At 36.6% G+C, this 20,609-nt stretch overlaps 1 protein-coding gene across 1 annotated transcript in view; it reads left to right on the plus strand.

The window, feature by feature from the left end:
- Window positions 1-6,399: 6,399 nt before the first annotated feature.
- The window catches only part of GC (GC vitamin D binding protein), a 51,745-nt gene continuing 37,535 nt past the window's right edge, over window positions 6,400-20,609 (plus strand). The window contains exon 1 of the mRNA XM_012761762.3: window positions 6,400-6,537. Within this exon, the coding sequence (XP_012617216.3) occupies window positions 6,480-6,537 (58 nt within the window). The 5' untranslated portion in view covers window positions 6,400-6,479. The remainder of the gene's footprint in view (window positions 6,538-20,609) is intronic.

The raw sequence follows: 20,609 nt of genomic DNA on the forward strand, positions 1-20,609 counted from the left end.
CTTGCTCAGGCTGGTCTCCAACTTCTGAGCTCAAGCAATCCTCTGCCTCAGCCTCCCATAGGAAGATGTGTTCAGGTGGGATTTTGAGTAGGCAGCCAGGTTTACTACTCTGGGGCTGAGAAGACACCTGAAAATTCCAGGCTGCACTTAGCTCTCCTCCTTCGTGCTTTGCTTTTCCACAGTGCTCCCACTGTAGCTAAAACACGTCCATCTCAGTATTTCCAACTGCTAGCACACATAGAAACTCAACATCCTAAATCCTCAGTCATCATCAGTTTAGGGAAGAATGAGGAATTTAAATATTCAGTGAAATTTTTTAGCCCCATGTTTAAAAGGAAAGACTATGATAGAAATCCATAATTTGTTTTTGCTCACTGAAGTCTAGGTATAATTTGAGTAATCATTGTTTAGATAAGCAAGCCAGTTCATTTTTTATTTACTTGGATTTTCATGCAAATGGTTCATTTGTATTTAAAACAAAAGGGACTATTACATTAATATAAATATATTCAACAGAGTCCAGGAGTTCAGAAAAACTTCAAAATATAAATGAGTTCATTAAGCTAGACAGCTTCATTTATTTTAAAATGAAAATTTGAGCTACAATTAGAGATAAATTGACTTCTTCCATGGCTCCATTTACCAAAGCTATAGTGGTTTAAGAGTTCTTATATAATTACTGCAAGCAATCATAACTTTCCTAAAAATACTTTCATAAGAAATATACATCACTGAAGAGAATCATAAATATTTAAGAGAAGTTCAGCCTAGATGCAAATGATTTTATCTTCTGCTTGGAAAAAAACAAAGGAAGGAAGGAAGGATGGAAGGAAGGAAGGAAGGAAAGAAGGAAATATTATTTAAAAAGAAAATAGTTCAGGAACTGCTTTATAGGGGACTTAGTCAATAATCTTAGACATGCAGTTACATCTCTCTCCAGAGCAATCACTGTTACAGGAATACTCATAACTAGTGGGCTGTCAGCTATGCATTTTTAGTATTCTTTTAAAAAATGGTTAGGTTCACTTAATTAAAAAGAAGTGCTTTATGGCCATTCTTAACCATTTTCCAACACTGAAACCAAGTAACTTCAAAAACAGGTATGAGTACGAAAATTGTATAATTCTTTTCTAGAATATTGACCATGGTAGTACTTTTTGCATTATTTATAGAGAAAAAGAGAGGCAAAGGCAGAGTGTGACAAAGAGAAAATGAGAGCAAAAGAGAATGAAAGATAAAAGAAAAAGGAAATGACAGAATGAGAAAACAAGCCTAGTTACACTAAAACATCCATTTGTGAACAGTCCTGATGGATCTACCCAAAATATACATATCTACTTCTAGATTTGAATTATATACTTTATAAGAATAGAATGTGGTCCTCAAAAATAGAATAAATGTTAATATTCATAGCCCGTGTTAATCTTCATTAAGAACTAATATTGCTGTTTACACATTCTCCAATGAATAGCACTCTAAAGAGGAAGGACTGGCAATTTGAATACATGAAGGTGATATTTATTTATAATTCTTTATCATTTTCACTTCAAAATATTAAGGGGGTACAAATGTTTTTGTTACATGGATGGCTTTTATAATGCTTTAGTAGGGCTACAGGTGTGTCCATCACCCGAATAGTATTCATTGTACCTGTTAGGTAGGTTTTTACCATTCCCATTCTCTCCTCTCCTGCTTGCTTGATTTCCAATGATCTTTACTTCTTTCTGTGCACATGCACACCTGTCAATTAGTTCCAAATTATTAGAAAGTGCATGTGGCGTCTGTTTTTCCATTCTTGAGATACTGAACTTAGGATAATGGTCTCCAGTTCCAACCAAATTGTTACAGGATCATATTGCAAAATTAATTAAAATATTAGATAGTCTAATAGGCTCTTTAGTGGTTCCAAACAAAGCACAGAATTACTTTTTCCAAAAATCTGTGAAATATGACATTGGTATTTTGATGGGGATAATGTTGAATCTGTAAATCACTTTAGGCAGTATGAACATTTTAATAATGTTGAGTCTACTGATCCATAAGCGTGCTATGTTTTTCTATTTGTATGTGTCATCTGCAATTTCCTTCGTCAGTGTTTCATAGTTCTCCTTGTAGAGATCTTTCACCTCTTTGGTTAAGTATATTCCTAAGTATTTTATTTATTTATTTATTTTGTAGCTATTGTGAATGGTACTGAGTCTTTGATTTGACTCTCGGCTTGACTGTTATTAGTATATAAAAATGCTACTGATTTGTGTACATTGCTAAACTATACAAAAAGCCTACAGTAACCAAAACACCATGGTACTGGTACAAAATAGAGACATAGACCAATGGAACACAATAGAGAACTCAGATGTAAAACCATCTACCTACAACCAATTGATTTTGACAAAGCAGACAACAACATACACTGGGGAAAAGAAGCTGTATTCAATAAATGGTGCTGGGAAAATTGGATAGCCACATGCAGAAGAATGAAACGGGCCACCTATATGTCTCACCACTCACAAAAAATATTAATAATTCAAAAATATTAATAGCTCTGTCCATTCTAGCTGGATGGGAGCACCACTGTCTTCTAGCACCACTTGACTTGTAATTTCCTTTTTATTCTTGATACTTTAGTAGCCACTTTCTGGTAAGCTTCATGCATTTTAAAAAAATATTAATAAGTAGAATTATTGAGATATAATTTAAATACTATAATGTTCACCTGATTGAGGTAAAAAATTCAATGTGTTGTGATATGTTTATGAAGTTGGGAATCATCATACCTATAATATTTTAGAAGATTTTTATCACCCCCCCCCAAAAAAAAACCTAGTTGTCCCCCTTTTGGTATAACAATGTGAGGAGCTCCGTGGACTTGCTTTCCAGTGAAACTGGTGAAAGTTATTTTTTAAAAAATAGTAATTTTAAGTCCCTGGAAATACTTCTAGGAACACACAGAAAATGAAGAAACACTTATTCAAGAAAAGCTACTAAACTTCATTTTAAAAAGTGAGAATCTGTGGTCTTTGAACCAAGATCCATAGATTCCCTCTACACTCCCAGCTCAGCAAGACAGGTTCAACTAAGAGCTCAGGGCTCCCTTCACCCCCATCTCCCAAGACGGTAGGACACTGGACACCGGCTTTTTCATCCTGCCCTACCTGTTATTCATATTAAAATGTGAAAAATGGGGTACTCATTGCCCTTCATTCTTCCTGAGAAGAATAAACATTTCTTAAGCATGAAAGCTTTGTTTTATTTACTATTTTACCTCTAGTGCCTGGAAAATGGTCTAACAGCATTGATACTCAATTATTAGTGAATGAATAAAAGACTGAATTATTCCCCACAATAATCTAGGTTTTCCCAGATGAAGGTTTGAGTCCTCAGAATCTCAATTCAATCAAAGAACAACCAAAGACAACACCAACTGAAGGGAGAGTCAGCCTCCATATCGGCAGGTTCTGCATCTGCAAATTCAGCTATGCACAGATCAAAAACTTGGGGAAAAATAAAATACTGAAAAACACAAATAAAATCTACATTTCCTATGACGTCAATGATCAGGTGGGGAAAGAGGAAAGCAGCACTTCAAATCAGGTTTTTTGTGTGTGTGTTTTTAAAGAATTTTATAGGGGTACACATGTTTTGGTTGCATAATTTGCTTTTGTACAATTTGAGTCAAAATTGTAAGTGTGCCCCTCCCCCAGTTGGTGTGCACTGTACCCCTTAGGTGTGCATCTACCCAGCCCCTCCTCCTCTTTCTCACCTTGATTTCCCCCTTGAGTTTTACTTCCATATGTGCACATAAGTGTTGATCAATTAGTTCCGATTTAGTATTGAGTACACGTGGTGTTTGTTTTTCCATTCTTGCAATACTTCATGAAGAAGAATGTTCTCCAGTTCCATCCAGGTTGTTAAAAAAGGAACTAGATCATCATTTTGTTATGGCTGAGTAGTGCTCCATGGTACACATATACCACATTTTATTACTCACAGAGACCAAATCAAACCTTCTGACAGTGTCTGTTACAGAAGCAGTTATAGCAACTCAGAAATTTATCACAGAAATATATAATTTAATGAGAATTATTTTTGCTATAACTACTGCTATAACAGGCACTGTCAGGAGGTTTGATTTGGTCTTTTTCACCCATTTTTTCCCCATCTGACATACTAGGTAATCGTTGTCACATGAGGCTACACATTTAGGCCAATTATGATTATTTCTTCCCAGTTTTAGAATAACAGTAAGCAATCAACTCTTGAAAGATTGAGGAGGGTTACATAAATAAGAGGGAAAGGGCTCATATATTTAGCTACTAGCATGTTAGTTTCAATTTTCAGTTCAAAAAAGATAAATACAGCTAAGAGAATGTCTTTGGCAGCTTGTGTAGAGATTTCTTAAGAGGACATCTAAATGTTGCAATTCTTGCTACATGTGGTTTATCATTAAACAAAAATGGTAAGTGTTATTGCAAAAGCAGAGATAAAGTTATAAATTTTTTTAAAAATGAAAGAATGCACTGGTCTTAAATACTGTAGCAAAATTCATAGGAAATACTGCAAGTGTATCTTTGAATGAACAAATCATCAGAAGATGACTAAAATATTGTTTAAAGGATACAAAAGTATAAATACAGTATTGTCTTAAATCAAAATGTAAACTATAGAAATATACTAACATGTAAAACTGTTATTCTGTCTGAGTTCTAAGGTTCTCAGTACTTTTTAAACTTTTTGCATTCATGTAATTAACTTGCAAAATGAACTAGGAGTTGATCCAAAGGGAAAAGGGGAAACTTGAAAGATTGTAGTAGAGAGTAAGCTTATGCTTGGGCAGGACAGAGTTGACCCTCAAACAGGAAAGCTAGCGTTTACAGGATCTGCTGATCTCTTTTACCAGATGAATTTCTACTTCGATCTTCCTTAGTAATCTTTTTCCAACTGGCTAGACTCTCTTTTCTGAAACTAACACCCAAATTTTTTCAGGATAGCTAGAAAATCTGATCAAAAGTTTCATGCAGTTGATTGAGATTATGATAGAATCTGCCCCGTGCAGTTAATCCCTGGCTACTGAGTTGGTAATTAAATTTTAAATGACTTATTTATGAGACCTAGGACACAGAGTTGAGCTTTAATATCTTCTGAGTTCCAGATCTCATTAGTTCCAATGATTTTCTCAGATATTATCAATTTAGGGAGCCACTGGGGTAAAGTGGCAATAACTAGAATAAAAATAACAGGTAACATGAATTCTGTGTGTTAGATGTTACAGTAAGTCCTGTACACAGATTATCTTAACAAACCTCACAACTGTCTGGAGACAAAGGTGCTGAGAGTTATCACACATTGCATATGAGGAAGAGGAGGCTTGGAGAGGCAAAGTAAGTCCTCCTGGTTGCATAGCAGCAGTCACAGTTAAGCAGGGGTTTGATTCTAGAGTGTACTCAACCCATACTTGACCATTTCCTGAAAAGAGGGCTACTGCAAAAACCAGGGGTGGAGCTGATCTCACTTCAATGAACGATCCCTACCCATGCCTCTCGAGACAAGTCACAGAATCTGCCTGGGGGTCAGTTCGCTCTTCTGTAAAATGAAAATGTGAATTCCATGTCCTACAAGGCCACTATGAGCTCTCCAGTTACATCATCATAAACTATACTAGTTGTGTGCTATCACTAAAAGGAGCTTTTAGACTAGCTGTAGGGAGTCCCAGGTTTACCACTAACTTTTTGTGATTGGTGGCAAGTCATTTAACCTCCCCAGTTATTAATTGCCTCACTGCAAGGGTTATTTTTAATATACATGTCAGTGATTCCAAAAGCATAATATGGCACACTAATAGAAAGGACTATGCCATCATCTCAAATAAAATTGTTTTATAGCATTGAAATTATGGATTTGAGGACTTGTGCTGAATTGACTTCTCAGTCTTTTTTTCCCTTTATTACTTAGAACATCTAGTCTGTAATATTTTAAGGTAATGCTTATTTGTAGCAGATTTAAACAAAGAGAGAAAAAGTGGCAGAGAGAGAGAGAGGGAGAGAAAGAAAGAGAAAGATCAATTCTCCAATTTTCCATTTATACATGAGAAGGGTAGGTAATGTCCCAAGATGTCACATAGCCATATAAAAAGAAGAAAAATGTGTCCATTACAAATACACTCAATAAATTTTAGTGAAGATCGGCACTGGAAAATAATCTGTATAGCTTGGCTCTTTTTCAGTTCAACAAAGTTAATGATTAAAATCTCCTAGAATTTCCACTACAGTATCTCCGGGGTGTCTATTTGCCTTGATTGATGATATTATTTGATCTCTTTTGGGCCAAGGATGACTGCCCCTTGCTTCTGTGTAGAGATTAATAATTGATTAGTTCATAGCCAGGAATCTTAGTAAAAGGGCACTGGCTACCGTAGACTGTCATCTCTTACATGGTACCTACACCAGACAGGAGCTGCCACAGGACTCCCTGGTAGAGACATGAAGAGGTTCCTGGCTTTCCTGCTTGCTGTAGCACTTGGGCATGCTCTAGAGAGAGGTGAGACTCCTTCTGTTGGGACTATTTATGAGATCTCTTACTAGTTCAATTTTGTGTTAGCATTTTAAAAGTGATATACAAGGTAAGAAACAGAATATATTGGGGAGAGAGAGAAGGATCAAGGATTAATCTGAGCTCAACTAAATTGAGATAAGAACATCATGAAAGCAAGAAAATGGAATTATGTAATTTGTCAATTATCCTCCTTGTTTGTTGATAAACAAGACCTAAAGAGAATGATTTGAAATTAGAAATTTGTTAATTGTTCAAAGATAACACGAATGTAGACTGTGATCTATCACTAACCATTTATTCAAAATTCAAATATTCATTACCATTGGGAGTATAATATACTATGTCAATGATGTATATCATCTGAGAGATTTCTTTAATCCTCTTCAATGAATCCTATACATGCAATATGTGAAAATGTATTATAGTTTTTAAAATACCCCTCACATAAAATGAAAATTTTCTATAGCTAGGAAACAACCAAATAAGATCATTGAGGGATGTTTTTCATTGCAATTATTCTTCAGATAGTGTCTTCATCTTTGGGCAATGTTTAAAACTTTTTAAATGATACAAATTGAGTACATGAAGTACACAATTTTATGAATTCTGCAGACTGGGAACTTTCCATAATCTGTTTTAGTTTCTTTTCTGGCTGATTCTTTACTGTTTATAAGAGAATCTGCATTTGTCCTGACTTGCAAAATTAAAATTTGTATGTAGTACTGTCAGCTAAAAGCCTCACCTAACTCATGCATTAGATTTCATATTAGTAATGTATTTAACCAGTGGAATAAATATGTATTCCCAGGAATTATCAGCTCTTAACTGGAACATGAACAACCTTACTTCTGACTTTTTATTATTCTTTTTACATTCAGTTTCTATTGGTCTTACTTTCTTCATTCAAATTACTTTAAATCATGTCTTACTCATCCACAGATTCTGAAATAAACTATGAGTTATTAGGTAAGATTATAAAATCTTTCTAAGATAGAGTGAGGTATTTAAAAAAATAATAAAGTATGTCCCTTACATGATCTCTGAATAGGCCAAGTCCCAAGAAACTCTGAAATCTTACTTCTTTGCCCAGGGTTTTGCTGGGGCAAATCTGATCCTGAAAAATCCTACCAAAGCAGGTTCAGACCAGTATCTTCCAACACAGAAGGTCCAGTAGTGGCTAGGTCTTGGAATCCTCTACAGAGGACATAACCAGAAACAAGAGTCATCATGCCCGTCTGCTGACTCAGCAAGTGGCATTGGCTTCACCTCAAATTACAGTGTCCTGTGGAGAATAACAGAGCATTCTGCAATTTCCAACATTCTCAGCAGTCCTCAGACTCTGATAAAATGGGTGCAAAAAAACCCCTCAATGCTGCCCCCTTGAAGATCTGAACTTCATTCCTATTACCCAGGTACCATAGGTCGGACAATACCTGGAGATGCATAAAATATATTTGTAAGCTATAAATATTCAATATTTGGGGCAGAAATCCTGATCCATCAATCCTCTATTTTGTAATACTTGGTTCAAAGACCAAGTCAGAGATTTACCTAAAAGCTAAGTGTATTCTCTCCTGGCAGGAAGTTACAAAGTGTATAAATTACAGTAATTCTGAGGACTCAGGTCTGAGTAGCCTGGATGGTGGGTGATTGGTGTGGGCTGCAGATTTCTCTCCCTGATACAGTTCCCTGACCACCCACAGCATTTATATAGACACCTATTCCAAGTATATTACAGTCAAGCCTAAATCTTGAAAAAAAGTGTCTGTGGCCAAGTATATTCGAGAAATTAGCCATCCTTTAGTCTTTCTTGGTAGGTTTACAATCAACGCCTTTATTCTCCTAAAGGTTCTGAAAGAAATATTTAACTCAGAGTTTCCCAAACACATTGACTTTTTTTCTAAAATGCCTATACCTATGGAACTATTTTTTAGAAACCAGGGGTCTAAAATGGTTACTGCTACAGCTCAACATGAACATCAGCTCCAGTTAGACCAGTCCTCTCCTGTCAAACAGCATTTGGGATTTGGTTCACAGGCCCCTGGGTATATCTTGGAGAAAAGGGCTTACCACATCTGCCAAATCTGAATGGAGTCATAAGAAAACATCTATGCAGTTTTGCTGCCCCATGACAAGCAAAGTGGCAGTGTTTGCCAGTTGCCTCCATGTGGCTTCCATCCCTAAGACTAAAATGAACACAATACTAACCTATAACGTGTCTTTCCCTCTTTCCAAAAAACAAGCAACAAAGGCTACTGACACAGTGACACAATTACTAGGTAATAATGCCACCAGGAAATAAACCACTGCAGTTGGTAAGAGCTGTTGGCAAGAATTTACCTGTTGGCAAGGTTTATGATGAATAAACCTGTTGGCAAAGTTTATGATGAATGTTTTTCTTTTTGTTTTAAGCATTTTGATCTCAGCATACATATTTTAATTAAACATGATATCAAACTGCAAGAACAAAGTCAGTCCTCTTTGGGTTGGTGGGTAAGCTGTATTTTTCCTTCCCTGTCAAAACAGCCATAGAGGAGGGCTGAAGTCAGAGAGGAGCTAACTTCATCATCGAAAGCACTGCTAACCTCCCTGGAAATCAATAGCAATGTTACAGCTCACTGTTACAGGGTGCAAAGCCACATGTACAGTCACCACTAAGTGTGTGATATAAAGATTTATAATGTGCACACTCTTTAAAAGGCCACAAGTTTAATTTATTCATGATAGAAAGAAGATAAAGAAATACCTAAAAGGAATTGATGACACCCCCTAGTGTCTGTGGTCACCTAACTTCCTTATTCTGCCCACTGCTACCTCCTACTACGTCCTTACTCACTCTGCTCCAGCCACCCTGGTGTTTGTTGCCAGGTCACACTGTCTACATCCTCTGACCCCCAGCACTTTGCACTAGCTCTTCCCTCTTCCTGGAACGTTGATCCCCCCGATATCCTCAAGGCCCTCTTGCCTCTCCTTCAGGTGTCTACTGCAAGTCCACGTGTAGACTGGGTTTTCCTAACCAACCCACCTCAAGCAGCTCCTAGCACCACATTACTCTGTATCCCCCCTCACTTGGCTTTATTTTTCTTCTTAGCACCTACCACCTCACCTTATCTCCAGTTCTTCATTTGTTTGGTGCAACCAATGGAGAACGTCAAACATAAGCTCCATGCAATCAAGGGCTTTTTGTTTCTTCCTGTCATTCCCAGTTTTAGGACACCACTTGGCATATACTGTGTTTGATAAATTTGTTGCGTAATATTACAAAATTAGGATTGTTCGAGTGCCTACATCATCTGGCAGTTTTGAGTGTTAGAGGAAAATTAAATGTCAATGAGGACACAAGACAGATAATCCAGAAGGATTAAACTCTCTAAAAATGTTAATTGTTATTTTTATTGTAATTATTATTAAACGTATCTACCATAGAGCATCAGCACTAGACTGTATGCTTTGTAAATAAAAATAGCAGCTAATATTTTATTTACAACATACCATCACATTTAAAATCTTTTTTTTTTATTTCAATGTATTATAGGGTATAAGTAATTCTGGTTACATGAATCACTTTTATGATGCTTGAGTCATGATTATAAGAGTGCCAATTACCCAGATATTGTTCACTCTACCTGTTAGGTAGGTTTTTGCCCATCCCCTCTTCCTCACTCGCCCTGGTTGATTTCTGTTGAGTTTTACTTCCCTCCATGCACGTGTGTGCTCATCGGGTAGTTCCAACTTAGCAGTGAGTGCATGTGGTGTTTGTTTTTCCATTCTTGTGATACTTCACTTTGGATAATGGTCTCCAGTTCCATCAAAATTGCTGCAAAAGACATCAATTCGCTGTATTGTATTCCATGGTATACATATAACCACATTTTGTTAATCCACTCATGTACTGATGGGCACTTGAGTTGATTCCACAGCTTTGCAATTGTGAATTGTGCTGCTATAAACATTCTAATGCAAATGTCTTTTTGATAAAATGACTTCTTTTCCTTTGGGTAAATACCCAGTAGTGAGATTACTGGATAAAATGGTAGGTTAACTTTTAGTTCTTTGAGGAATCTCCATGCTGTTTTTCATAGAAGTTGTACTACTGTGTAGTCCCACCAATAGTGTATGAACTTTCCTTTCTCTTCACATCTGTGCCAGCATTTATTATTTTTAGACTTTTTAATAAAGACCATTCTGACTGGAGTAAGGTGATAAATCATTATGGCTTTAATTTGCATTTCCCTGATGATTAGTGATGTTGAGCATTTTTTTACGTGTTTATTGGCCATTTGTCTATCTTATTTTGAAAAGCTTCTGTTCATGTCTTTTGCCTTCTTTCTAATGGGGTCATTTGGTTTTTTTCTTGGTAATTTGCTTGAGTTCTTTGTAGATTCTGATTATTAGTCCTCTATTGAATGTATAGCAGGCAAATATTTTCTCCCATTTTTTGGTTGTCTATTTGCTCTCTTATTTCCTTGGTTGTACGGAAGCTTTTGAATTTAATCAAGCCCCATTTATTTATTTTTGTTGTTGCTGTAATTTCCTTTGCTTCATGATTTTTTTGCCTAGGCCAATATCTTAGAAGAGTTTTTCCCACATTTTCTTCTAGAATTCTTATGGTTTCATTTTGATTATGTTTATTTCATCCTTACAATACCATGATGAGCTTGGTACTATTATTATCCCCACTTTACAGATGAGGAAAGTGAGGGAAAAAGAGCTTAAGTAACTTACCCAAGGTAACTGAGCTAGTAATAGCAGAGCCAGAATTTTATGCCAAGTAGTTGGGTTCCAAAGACAATCCTCTCAAACACTATCTTGCTGATTCTCATGAGAACAATACCCAAAATATGATCCTTCACTAAACTAAGAACAGGTATAAGAAAAAAAAAAATCAGTGACTAACATCAATTTAGGGGAATTAAGTAAAATTCATGCTACCTACTGCGGACATCCACAACTGATCCAAACTCGGGTTCATTAGCATTCCATGAAGCTGGCTTTGACCTCTAACTTCCCTATTTATTTTCCTGGCACCTTCACATCTGAATCATTTACTCAGTCCTTCAGAGTCTTCCTCAGCATTATTCTATTCACTGTTATGCTCTGCCTTCACTCATTCCCACACTCTATAAGTGATGGTGAATAAGGACTTGTCTCATGCATATGGGTAATAGTAGTCACAAACTGGATTTAGCTAAAATAATAATAACTGGCAGGTATAACTGTTTACCATGGAGGGGGCAGACACTGTTCTGAGCATTTTACGTATATTGATTCATTTAAGCCTCACAACAATCCTATGCAATAAATACCATCATCCCCATTTACAGATGAGAAAACTGAGGAAGAACAGAAAAGATAAGCAACTTGCACATGATTACCCAGGGCAGCAGGGACTCAAATCCGAGTAATATGGATCCAGAGTCTCTACCCTAAATCATGATAAAATATATAGCCTCCTATGGGTATGTGGAGTTTTTTTGGTTTGTTTTCTGGTTTTCAGTTTTTAGGTGTTTGTTGTTGTTTGGTTGGTTGGTTGGTTGGTTTTGGCTCTCATGGTTGGGCCAGCAAAGTGTCTTTAAAGTTTAATTTTACTAGTAAACATTTTTAAACGTGGAGATTTCACATTAAAAATAAAACCAGATTTCTAGCTTCTCTGAAAGCATAGAAAATGCGGTAATAAGGGCTTCATGTGGCAACAATGAACTGGAGCTGAATTGTGACTGCCCCTTTTTGACTAGACCATGGTCCCACCATCGGACATTTAAAAAGTCCTTTCTGCCCTTGGATCAAATGTAAGTTATGTGGTTCCCAGACCCAATGAGCATTTGAGTTTACTATTCTTGGTGTCCCAGTAAAACAGTAGTTAGAGACCTAGTACCATCTAGGGAAAGGAATATTAACAAATGATTATCTTTTCGCATTAAAAGTAGGCAAAATAATTAGTTATTAGCCATTTATATTAATATCATCAACAAACAAAATTACATATGAATTCTTTAAATATGTTTACATTTAACAAATAGTGTTTTTCATCCTAAAGAAGTAAAACTTACTCAACACTTTCATATGTGAATGACTATGATTTGGGTATTTAGTAAAGATAAAAATATAACAGCAAGAATACAGGATTTTTTAATTTATTAATTAATTATTATTTTTTTTGAGACAGAGTCTTCTCTGTCACCCAGGCTGAGTGCAGCAGGATAATCCAGCTCACTGCAACCTCCACCTCCTGGGCTCAAGTGATCCTCCTGCCTCAGCTTCCTGAGTACCTGGGACTCCAGGCCGGCTCTGCCACACCCATTTAATTTCTTCTATTTTGAGTAGAAAAGGGATCTCACTCTTGCTCAGCCTAGTATCAAACTCCTGACCTCAAGCAATCCTCTGGCCTCAGCCTTCCAGAATGCTAGGATTACAGGCGTGAGCCACTGCTAAAATAACACATTTTAGTATTAAACTGCTATCATGAAAGTAAATTCATGATTTTCACATTTATTGGTTCTGCTGCAATTATTGGCTAGCAATTAGTTTTAAAATGAAAATAATTTCATATAACAAATATATAATAGTTTTTAAAAACATCAATAACAAAATAGTAGGAATGTGGACCATGCTAACATTGAAGTGTGTGGTCCTTTTAAGTTTTCTTAGCAAATACGGCTAAGGTATTATATTCTAGTGACAACTAGAGTTTAACACCTGGTATATATCCTGTATTAATCAGTGGCATTTTATTTTCTACTGACATGATACTAGCAAAGCTCATTATTAATTTATTTGTTTAAAAAAATCTCCTTATCCTTACTAAGATAACTGGAGTGCTATAAAAGCACTTAAAGCGATCTAAATCACAACACTTAGCAGAAAGTAGCATTGAGTGCTTAATACTTGTTAAATGTCCCATTTAAATTATCGTTCTTACAAGTATCCATTAATGAGCCCTCAGTTTCTCACTGAGATATAAGAATATTGGAAAATCATATACCTTTCAGGAAAAAAATCTCGTTAGCATGTTACTATAATAGAAAATTACAATAGAATTTTTTCCTTTTATATACAAAGTTAAGTTTTATAATTATAAAAGGAATAATTGCTAATCTTTGAAAAGGAAATTTTCTCACAAAAAATAATGCTATTATGATAATTGTTGGACTTAAAATGCATTTAGATAGTTTAGGGACTCTGCTTTACAAAAACATTGTATGATGATAAAGACATAAATAATGACGCACATAATACATCCTTGCCATTATATTACATGTTATGTTTTTAGTTTATACAGGTATAGAGTCATTGAGACATGTATATTGATAGGAAACATTGGCAGAAAATCCCCCATGTCTAGTGTTTTCTGAAGTTTTTAAAAATTTATTTTTACAATTGACAAATCATAATTCTATACATTTATGGGGCACAGTGTGATGTTTTGATATATGTATGTAATGTGGAATGATTAAATAAACATATCTATCACCTCGCTTATTTCTTATAGTGAGACATTTGAAATTTACTCTCTAAATTGTCTTAAAATATAAATTATTGACTATAGACACCCAGCTGCACAACAGATCTCAAAACTCATTCCTCCAGTCTAAGTGAAACTTTGTGCCCTTTGACCAACAAATTCCCCTTCCCTGCCTCCCCTACTCCCTGCACCCCCTAGTAACCATCATTTCACTCATTGTATGTATGCATTCGACTACTTTAGATCCCACATATGACATATGCGGTATTTTTCTTTCTGTACGTGGCTTATTTCACTTGGCATAATGTTCTCCAGGATCATCTTTGCTGTCCCAAATAACAGAATTTCCTTCTTTTTAAAGGCTGACTAAAACCTTGTATGATGATAGAGATATAAATAATGACACATAGTTTTTAAAGTATTTCATTGTGTATATATAACACTTTTTCTCCATTCATTTGTTGATGAGCATTTAGGTTGTTTCCGTACCTTGGCTATTGTGAATAATGTTGCAATAAACATAGGAACACAGATACCTCTTTGACACAGGGACTTCAATTTCTTTGGCTGTATACCCAGAAGTGGTATTTAGCAATACTATAAGGTAGTAGGATCATATGATAGTTCTACTTTTAGGTTTTTGAGGAACCTCCATACCAGTTTCATGGCTGTATAAATTTACATTTCCACCAACAACACACATCCTTACCAACACTTATCTTTCATCTTTTTGATATTAGCCATTCTAACAGGTGTAAGGTGGTATCTCATTGTGGTTTTAATTTGTATTTCTTAATGATTAGTGATGCCAAACAATTTTTTATGAGCCAGTTGGCTATTCGTAGGTCTTCTTTTGAGAAATGTCTGCTCAAGTTCTTTGTTCATGTTATAATCAGGTTCCTTTTTTTTTTCTTCTTGCTATTGAGATCCTTCTATATTTTGGATACCAACCCCTTATCAGAGGTATGGTTTGCAAATATTTTCTCCCATTCGATGGGTTGTCTCTTTGCTTTGTAAATTGTTTCCTGTGCTGTGAAGAAGGTTTATAGTGTAATGTAATCCCATTTGTCTATTTTTGCTTTGCTTACCTATGCTTTCTGGGTCATAGCCAAAAGTATCATTGCCCAAACCAATGTAATGTGGTTTTTTCCCCTGTTTTCTTATAGTAGTTTAACAATTTCATGTCTTATGTTTAAGTCCATTTTTAGTAGATGTTTTATGAAATGTTGGTTGAGATAGATAGCACATGGCTAGCCAACGAAGCAGAATCACCACCACTTCCTGTTTATGTCACCTCATCTAAGGATTACAATATAGAAACATGACTTTCCCATTCCTTATTAAATAATACTGTCTTCAGACTTCATAATACATATTTAATGAAATGGCTTTAAAAAAATAATACTTGTGTGTGTCTATTGTGCCAGACATCTAGGACATAAAAATTTAGACATCATTTTCACCCTGAAAGAGCTTTCATAGAAAATAAAAATGATTTTGCTTAAAGGGAATATAACTAGTATTGACCTCCTTTATAAGATCAATTAGCAAATGTCTAGTATTATTTCAAATCCCTTTATCTAGCTACCACTTGACTGATACTTTCACCTTCCTATTTTTCTGTGTCAAATCCTACAAGCTTATTTTATAAAATAAGGAAATATTAAGAATGAGCTTTTTTCCATGACTGGTAGTCATAGAAACTCACAGACAAAATATGCTCAAAAAGTTAATATGGTGTTTGATTATTTGGAAGTTAAAATGCAATTTTCCACAGAAACAATTTATACACAGAGATGAAGTTCTTAAAAGTGATGTACAAAAATACATAGTAGGCCGGGCGTGGTGGCTCATGCCTGTAATCCTAGCACTCTGGGAGGCCGAGGCAGGCGGATTGCTCGAGGTCAGGAGTTCGAAACCAGCCTGAGCAAGAGCGAGACCCCGTCTCTACTATAAATAGAAAGAAATTAATTGCCAAACTAATATATATAGAAAGAATTAGCCGGGCATGGTGGCACATGCCTGTAGTCCCAGCTACTTGGGAGGCTGAGGCAGGAGGATTGCTTGAGGCCAGGAGTTTGAGGTTGCTGTGAGCTAGGCTGATGCCACAGCACTCACCCTAGCCTGGGCAACAGAGTGAGACTCTGTCTCAAAAAAAAAACAACATAGTAAACATTGGAGGTGAACTATGATAACTACAAATATCATAGCATTTTCATGAGGTTAAAGGAGATAACATATGTTGAATATTTAGAGCAGTACCCACCAAATTATTAGCATGCGAATGTTAACTATTATGATGATATTATTATTTATCCTTCTATTGATTTTGAACCTAAGCAGTGCAATGCATTCTAAGTTTCTGAATCAAGACGTAAGGCATATCACCTTCATCCAGCCCAAAAGTGAAAGAGGAAAACTTCCTTCTCTATCATTACCTGCAAAAGCAATGTTAGATAAGGAAGTGGACCAGCCCACAAAACGAAGGAGAGGTGGGATGAGATGCATGGAGGAAATATGCTTCCTCTGGAATTTTGATGAGTGTCACAGAGGACAGGGGTTAATCCTGGGGTGAGCCCAAGGACATTAGTTTGAGTGAGTCTGTGTTGCAGCTGTGTTTTCTAGGAAACTAACCCATTGACCTTATGTCTTCCACTGTTTTCATTGGTTTTGGAATTTTCAAAATCTGAAATGAAGCTTGACTTGTTCCACTGATAACATCCTAAGTGGTACATTTAATTTCTTCTAGATTAATCTATAGATGCCAGGTAGGTTTAGTATTAAAGGAATTCAATTCTTTCCATTGACTCAAACTCAGCAAACTGCCTACCTGCTTGGAAACGTCAATATCAATATGAAAAACCAAATCAGTGCTGCATATAATAATTAAAAATGGTGATTATGACTTTTAAAAAGCTGAAAAAGGAAATAAGAGATAGTTAATTCAATTGCCATTTCTTGATCAGTCTCTAGTAACCAGAGCAGCTTCTTATAAATTAGCTCACCAGTGTTTAATTTTTCAAGTAAAATCACTACTCTGACATAACCAATATCTACTCTGACTAGTTTGAAGAAACCCTGCAAATCATATTCTTAAAAGATAGTATTTTTTAAAAAATACTAACAAATAGACTAACCTTTTCTGACACAAATAAACCTGCTAGTGCAGAAAAGAAACAAAAAATGCCAAAGAAATGAAATCATAACAGTGTATTAATAAAATGCCCAACAGAGCTCTGAAAGGCCATGATTCTCTAGAACACAACAGGAAAATAGCAACTTCAGGCAATTCCCAACATCCTCGATAAGTGTCTATTCAAGTCAATGTTATTTAGAATCTATTCATTGCTCCTGGTATGCAGACAGCTTTCCTATGGATCAAATTATGCTTTAGCGAAAGATTATAACATTAGCGAAAGCATCCAAAATACCAATTTTAGTAAACTTAGTTACAAGACAGTGAGTATCTTATTGTCTAGCGCCATTAGAATGAAAGTCATTTCCATGAGGACAAGGATGTGTCTATTTTGGTCTCCGTGTGTGTTCGAATTCAATACTAAACCCAGTGCCTGGCACAGAGCAAGGCTCAAAACATATTTGTTGCATGTATGAATGAATATTGTTGGCTTTGTGGAAAGAAGGTGCGTAAAGCAGTAAAGATTTTCCAAAAGTAAATCAAATTGGCTTTCAAAAGTGCAGAGTTAGACATGACTTACCAGAATGTTTCACAAGATAGATAAAAAATGGGACATGCTATTGCAAAAAAGCAAAACTTCTGCTACTGAAATTTGTAAACATTTGGTACTGAAGGGGTCACGATGTGAAATCACCAGAGTCTCTAAGACTATGCCAATATTTACAGGGGCCATATCAAAGTCCAGATCACTATCTTTATAACCAAATGGAACAATAAAGAACAGAGCATAAATGTGCTGACAAAAATGACCTCTTTGTTTTAGAGGGGGAGTTTATTAAACAAAGTTAGCTCGTATTCATTAAAAGGAAAAAGAAGTTCTCATTAGAGATTTTTTTGTATGTCTTAAAACACAGTAAGCTTTGGGGAACAAAAACCCATATGATCTCTTACAATTTCTAAAAGGGACTAATTTATAATCCCTGACAAGTGATCCTAAAGATCATTTTAAGGACACAATCCTGTACTAAACTCAGGCATCTTTAATATATATGATTATTTAAATTCATCTGAATATTTACAATGACAAACTCACTTCTTCAAAAGGCTGCTATCATTTCTTTCATAAATTAGCCACAGTTAAAACAAAGTTTTCTTACATTAAACTAAAACATAAGGCTATAAAAAGCCTTATAACTATCAGCCATTTTTCCTGCCTCTACTTTAGAAGCAAAACAACTGTATTGACATCCTCAAGCACAGCTCAGCACTAAATGAGGACAGTTCTGACCTAAATTTTTCTCCTCTATGTTCTAATCTCGAGTCCCATAGAATAGCATTAATGATTAATGGAGGTGTTCTGCCTTACTTTTACCTTTTGAAACTGTCATAATATGCAACCTTGCAAACTAATCAATAAGTTTCAGAAAATGCACTAGCTGTAAAGGTTCTCAGACATGAGAGAGGTTTGTTGCAAGTGGCTTTTTGTGTTTCACTGACAATTAATGTTTTATTAATGCCACCCCCTCGTCCTAGTTTCATAGTCAGATAACATCAGATTCAAACACGTGGGTTCTTTTCTGCCTTCCATGTGATTTTAATGGTATTTGAGTTGATCCTTTATTACAAAGTGTTGCTTAAGAATATATTTGTCTTACAATTCTGACTTTTCTCGCCTCAGAAATAAATTTTGGGTTGTCCACCTGAAAAATATGTGGGGCAACAGCTTCCTCTACAGGCAATTTTGATCATCGAATCTAACCAATCCTAAAATAATCTTTTTATAGAAAAGAAAAAATGCCCTCCCAGCCTGTCTCCAACTATGGCCACCTCCACTCCAAACCATAAAACAAAAATTTCTACCCAGTTATTTGTTTAGCTTCCATAGAACTATAACTGTTAGAGAGATGAGGGCTTCTTTGGGGGCACACATGTGACTGCAGTTACCATCACATCACCTAAGATGACCTTCCAAACATTTAAAGTCAAGATGATAAATTGGTAAAATTTAAGGCCACTTAGAGACTAGGGCATTCATATACTTCCTGTACTTTTTCCAAAGATATCAAATTAGGGTGTCAGGAAATTTCTGGAACTTACGTGCATCAATAATGAATCAGGGAAGGGCAACATTGACTGAACCCTCTTACAAATGTAATAGCGGGTCTCACCATCAGTAAATAATTCATCTCCCCCTGCAGGAACTAGCTCTTCCCTGTTGCGTGCATGGACTCAAGAGCAGGTCTTGTGATTTTTCTGTTCCCCCTCAAATAACAAAAAGGCCCTCTGGTCCTTTAGAACCCCAAAGTAACAACTTCTTTTTAGTCATAAGAATTCTGGGTGTATTTAATAGTCAAATATTTTTAATTCATTGAAAGTCGAAGCTACTCCCCAATTCAGCCTGTTTCAGTTCTGTTACCTGTGATAGGGACGGGAAACCCGGACACTTTCCTCTGTCTCTCTGCCTGTTGTCATTTTCTCCTTCCTGCCACTCTCTGGGCTGCTTCCGCTCCTCTGGGGCGAAGGCAGGGAAGGCAGAAGCTAGCAGGAGAGGTAGCAGCAGGGAAAAATCCAATGGGCAGCGTGGTGGGCTAGTGTCTCTTCTAGTTATGGAGACATTCAGAGCTGGCATTTTCTCTTAGTGGGTCCTTTGGCGATCTCACTCCCATCATCCCTGGAGATCTCTTGCACCCCGCCGACACCTTAAGACTCCCCTTTGAGGCCCTGATGTTCAAATTCTCTGTCTTCAGACAGAGGTGCCCGCTGTTGGGAGCCCACTGCCCTGTAGATAGCCCTTTGCGGGGGTGGGAATATCTAAGACAGCTCCAGGCCAGTTGCTCTCCTGCTGGATCCACTTCGGGTCTGTGAGACACACTGTAACCTCCTCCTTACACCCTCTCCCTGTGCCCTCCAGGCCACGTAACCAGCCCCGCACCCTCCAGCCTGCTCCAGCCTGAATCAGACACCTGTCCATTGTACCCCAAACTCTAAGAGTCACCTGTCAGGTCCTGAGTGGTTTCCCTAAAGCCCCTGTCACTGTGCTGGAAGCGAGGGAAAACACTCCCCATCCTCTCCCCAGAGTCACCACACTGACAACTTTCTCCAAAAAATGCTTTGCCCAATTTCCATCTTTTCTCCAGCTGAACTCCCAGCCTTCTGCTCCAGAGCCCCAAGGTGGGCAAGGAGCAAGTGAGGCAGCACCGGCCCTCACCCACCCTGCTAGGGCCTGCATTAGTGGCACTTGCCCTCACTTTGGAATAGAGATAATCTCCACCTGTTTTGTTTCTTTTTTTCTTTGAAAGCATTAGGTGAAAGTGAGACAATGAAGGGAGGAAGGGAGAGAAAGAAGGTGGGAAGGAGAGAGGGAAAGAGAAACAGTCCCATTTTAGCACGATTATCTCAATGGGACCTAAAAGAATGATTGATTGCCTTGTCAACAGGTTCTGACTCACTTTCAGTATT

The sequence above is a fragment of the Microcebus murinus genome, chromosome 26 (genome assembly GCF_040939455.1).
Source record: "Microcebus murinus isolate Inina chromosome 26, M.murinus_Inina_mat1.0, whole genome shotgun sequence".
NCBI classification, from domain to species: Eukaryota; Metazoa; Chordata; class Mammalia; order Primates; family Cheirogaleidae; genus Microcebus; species Microcebus murinus.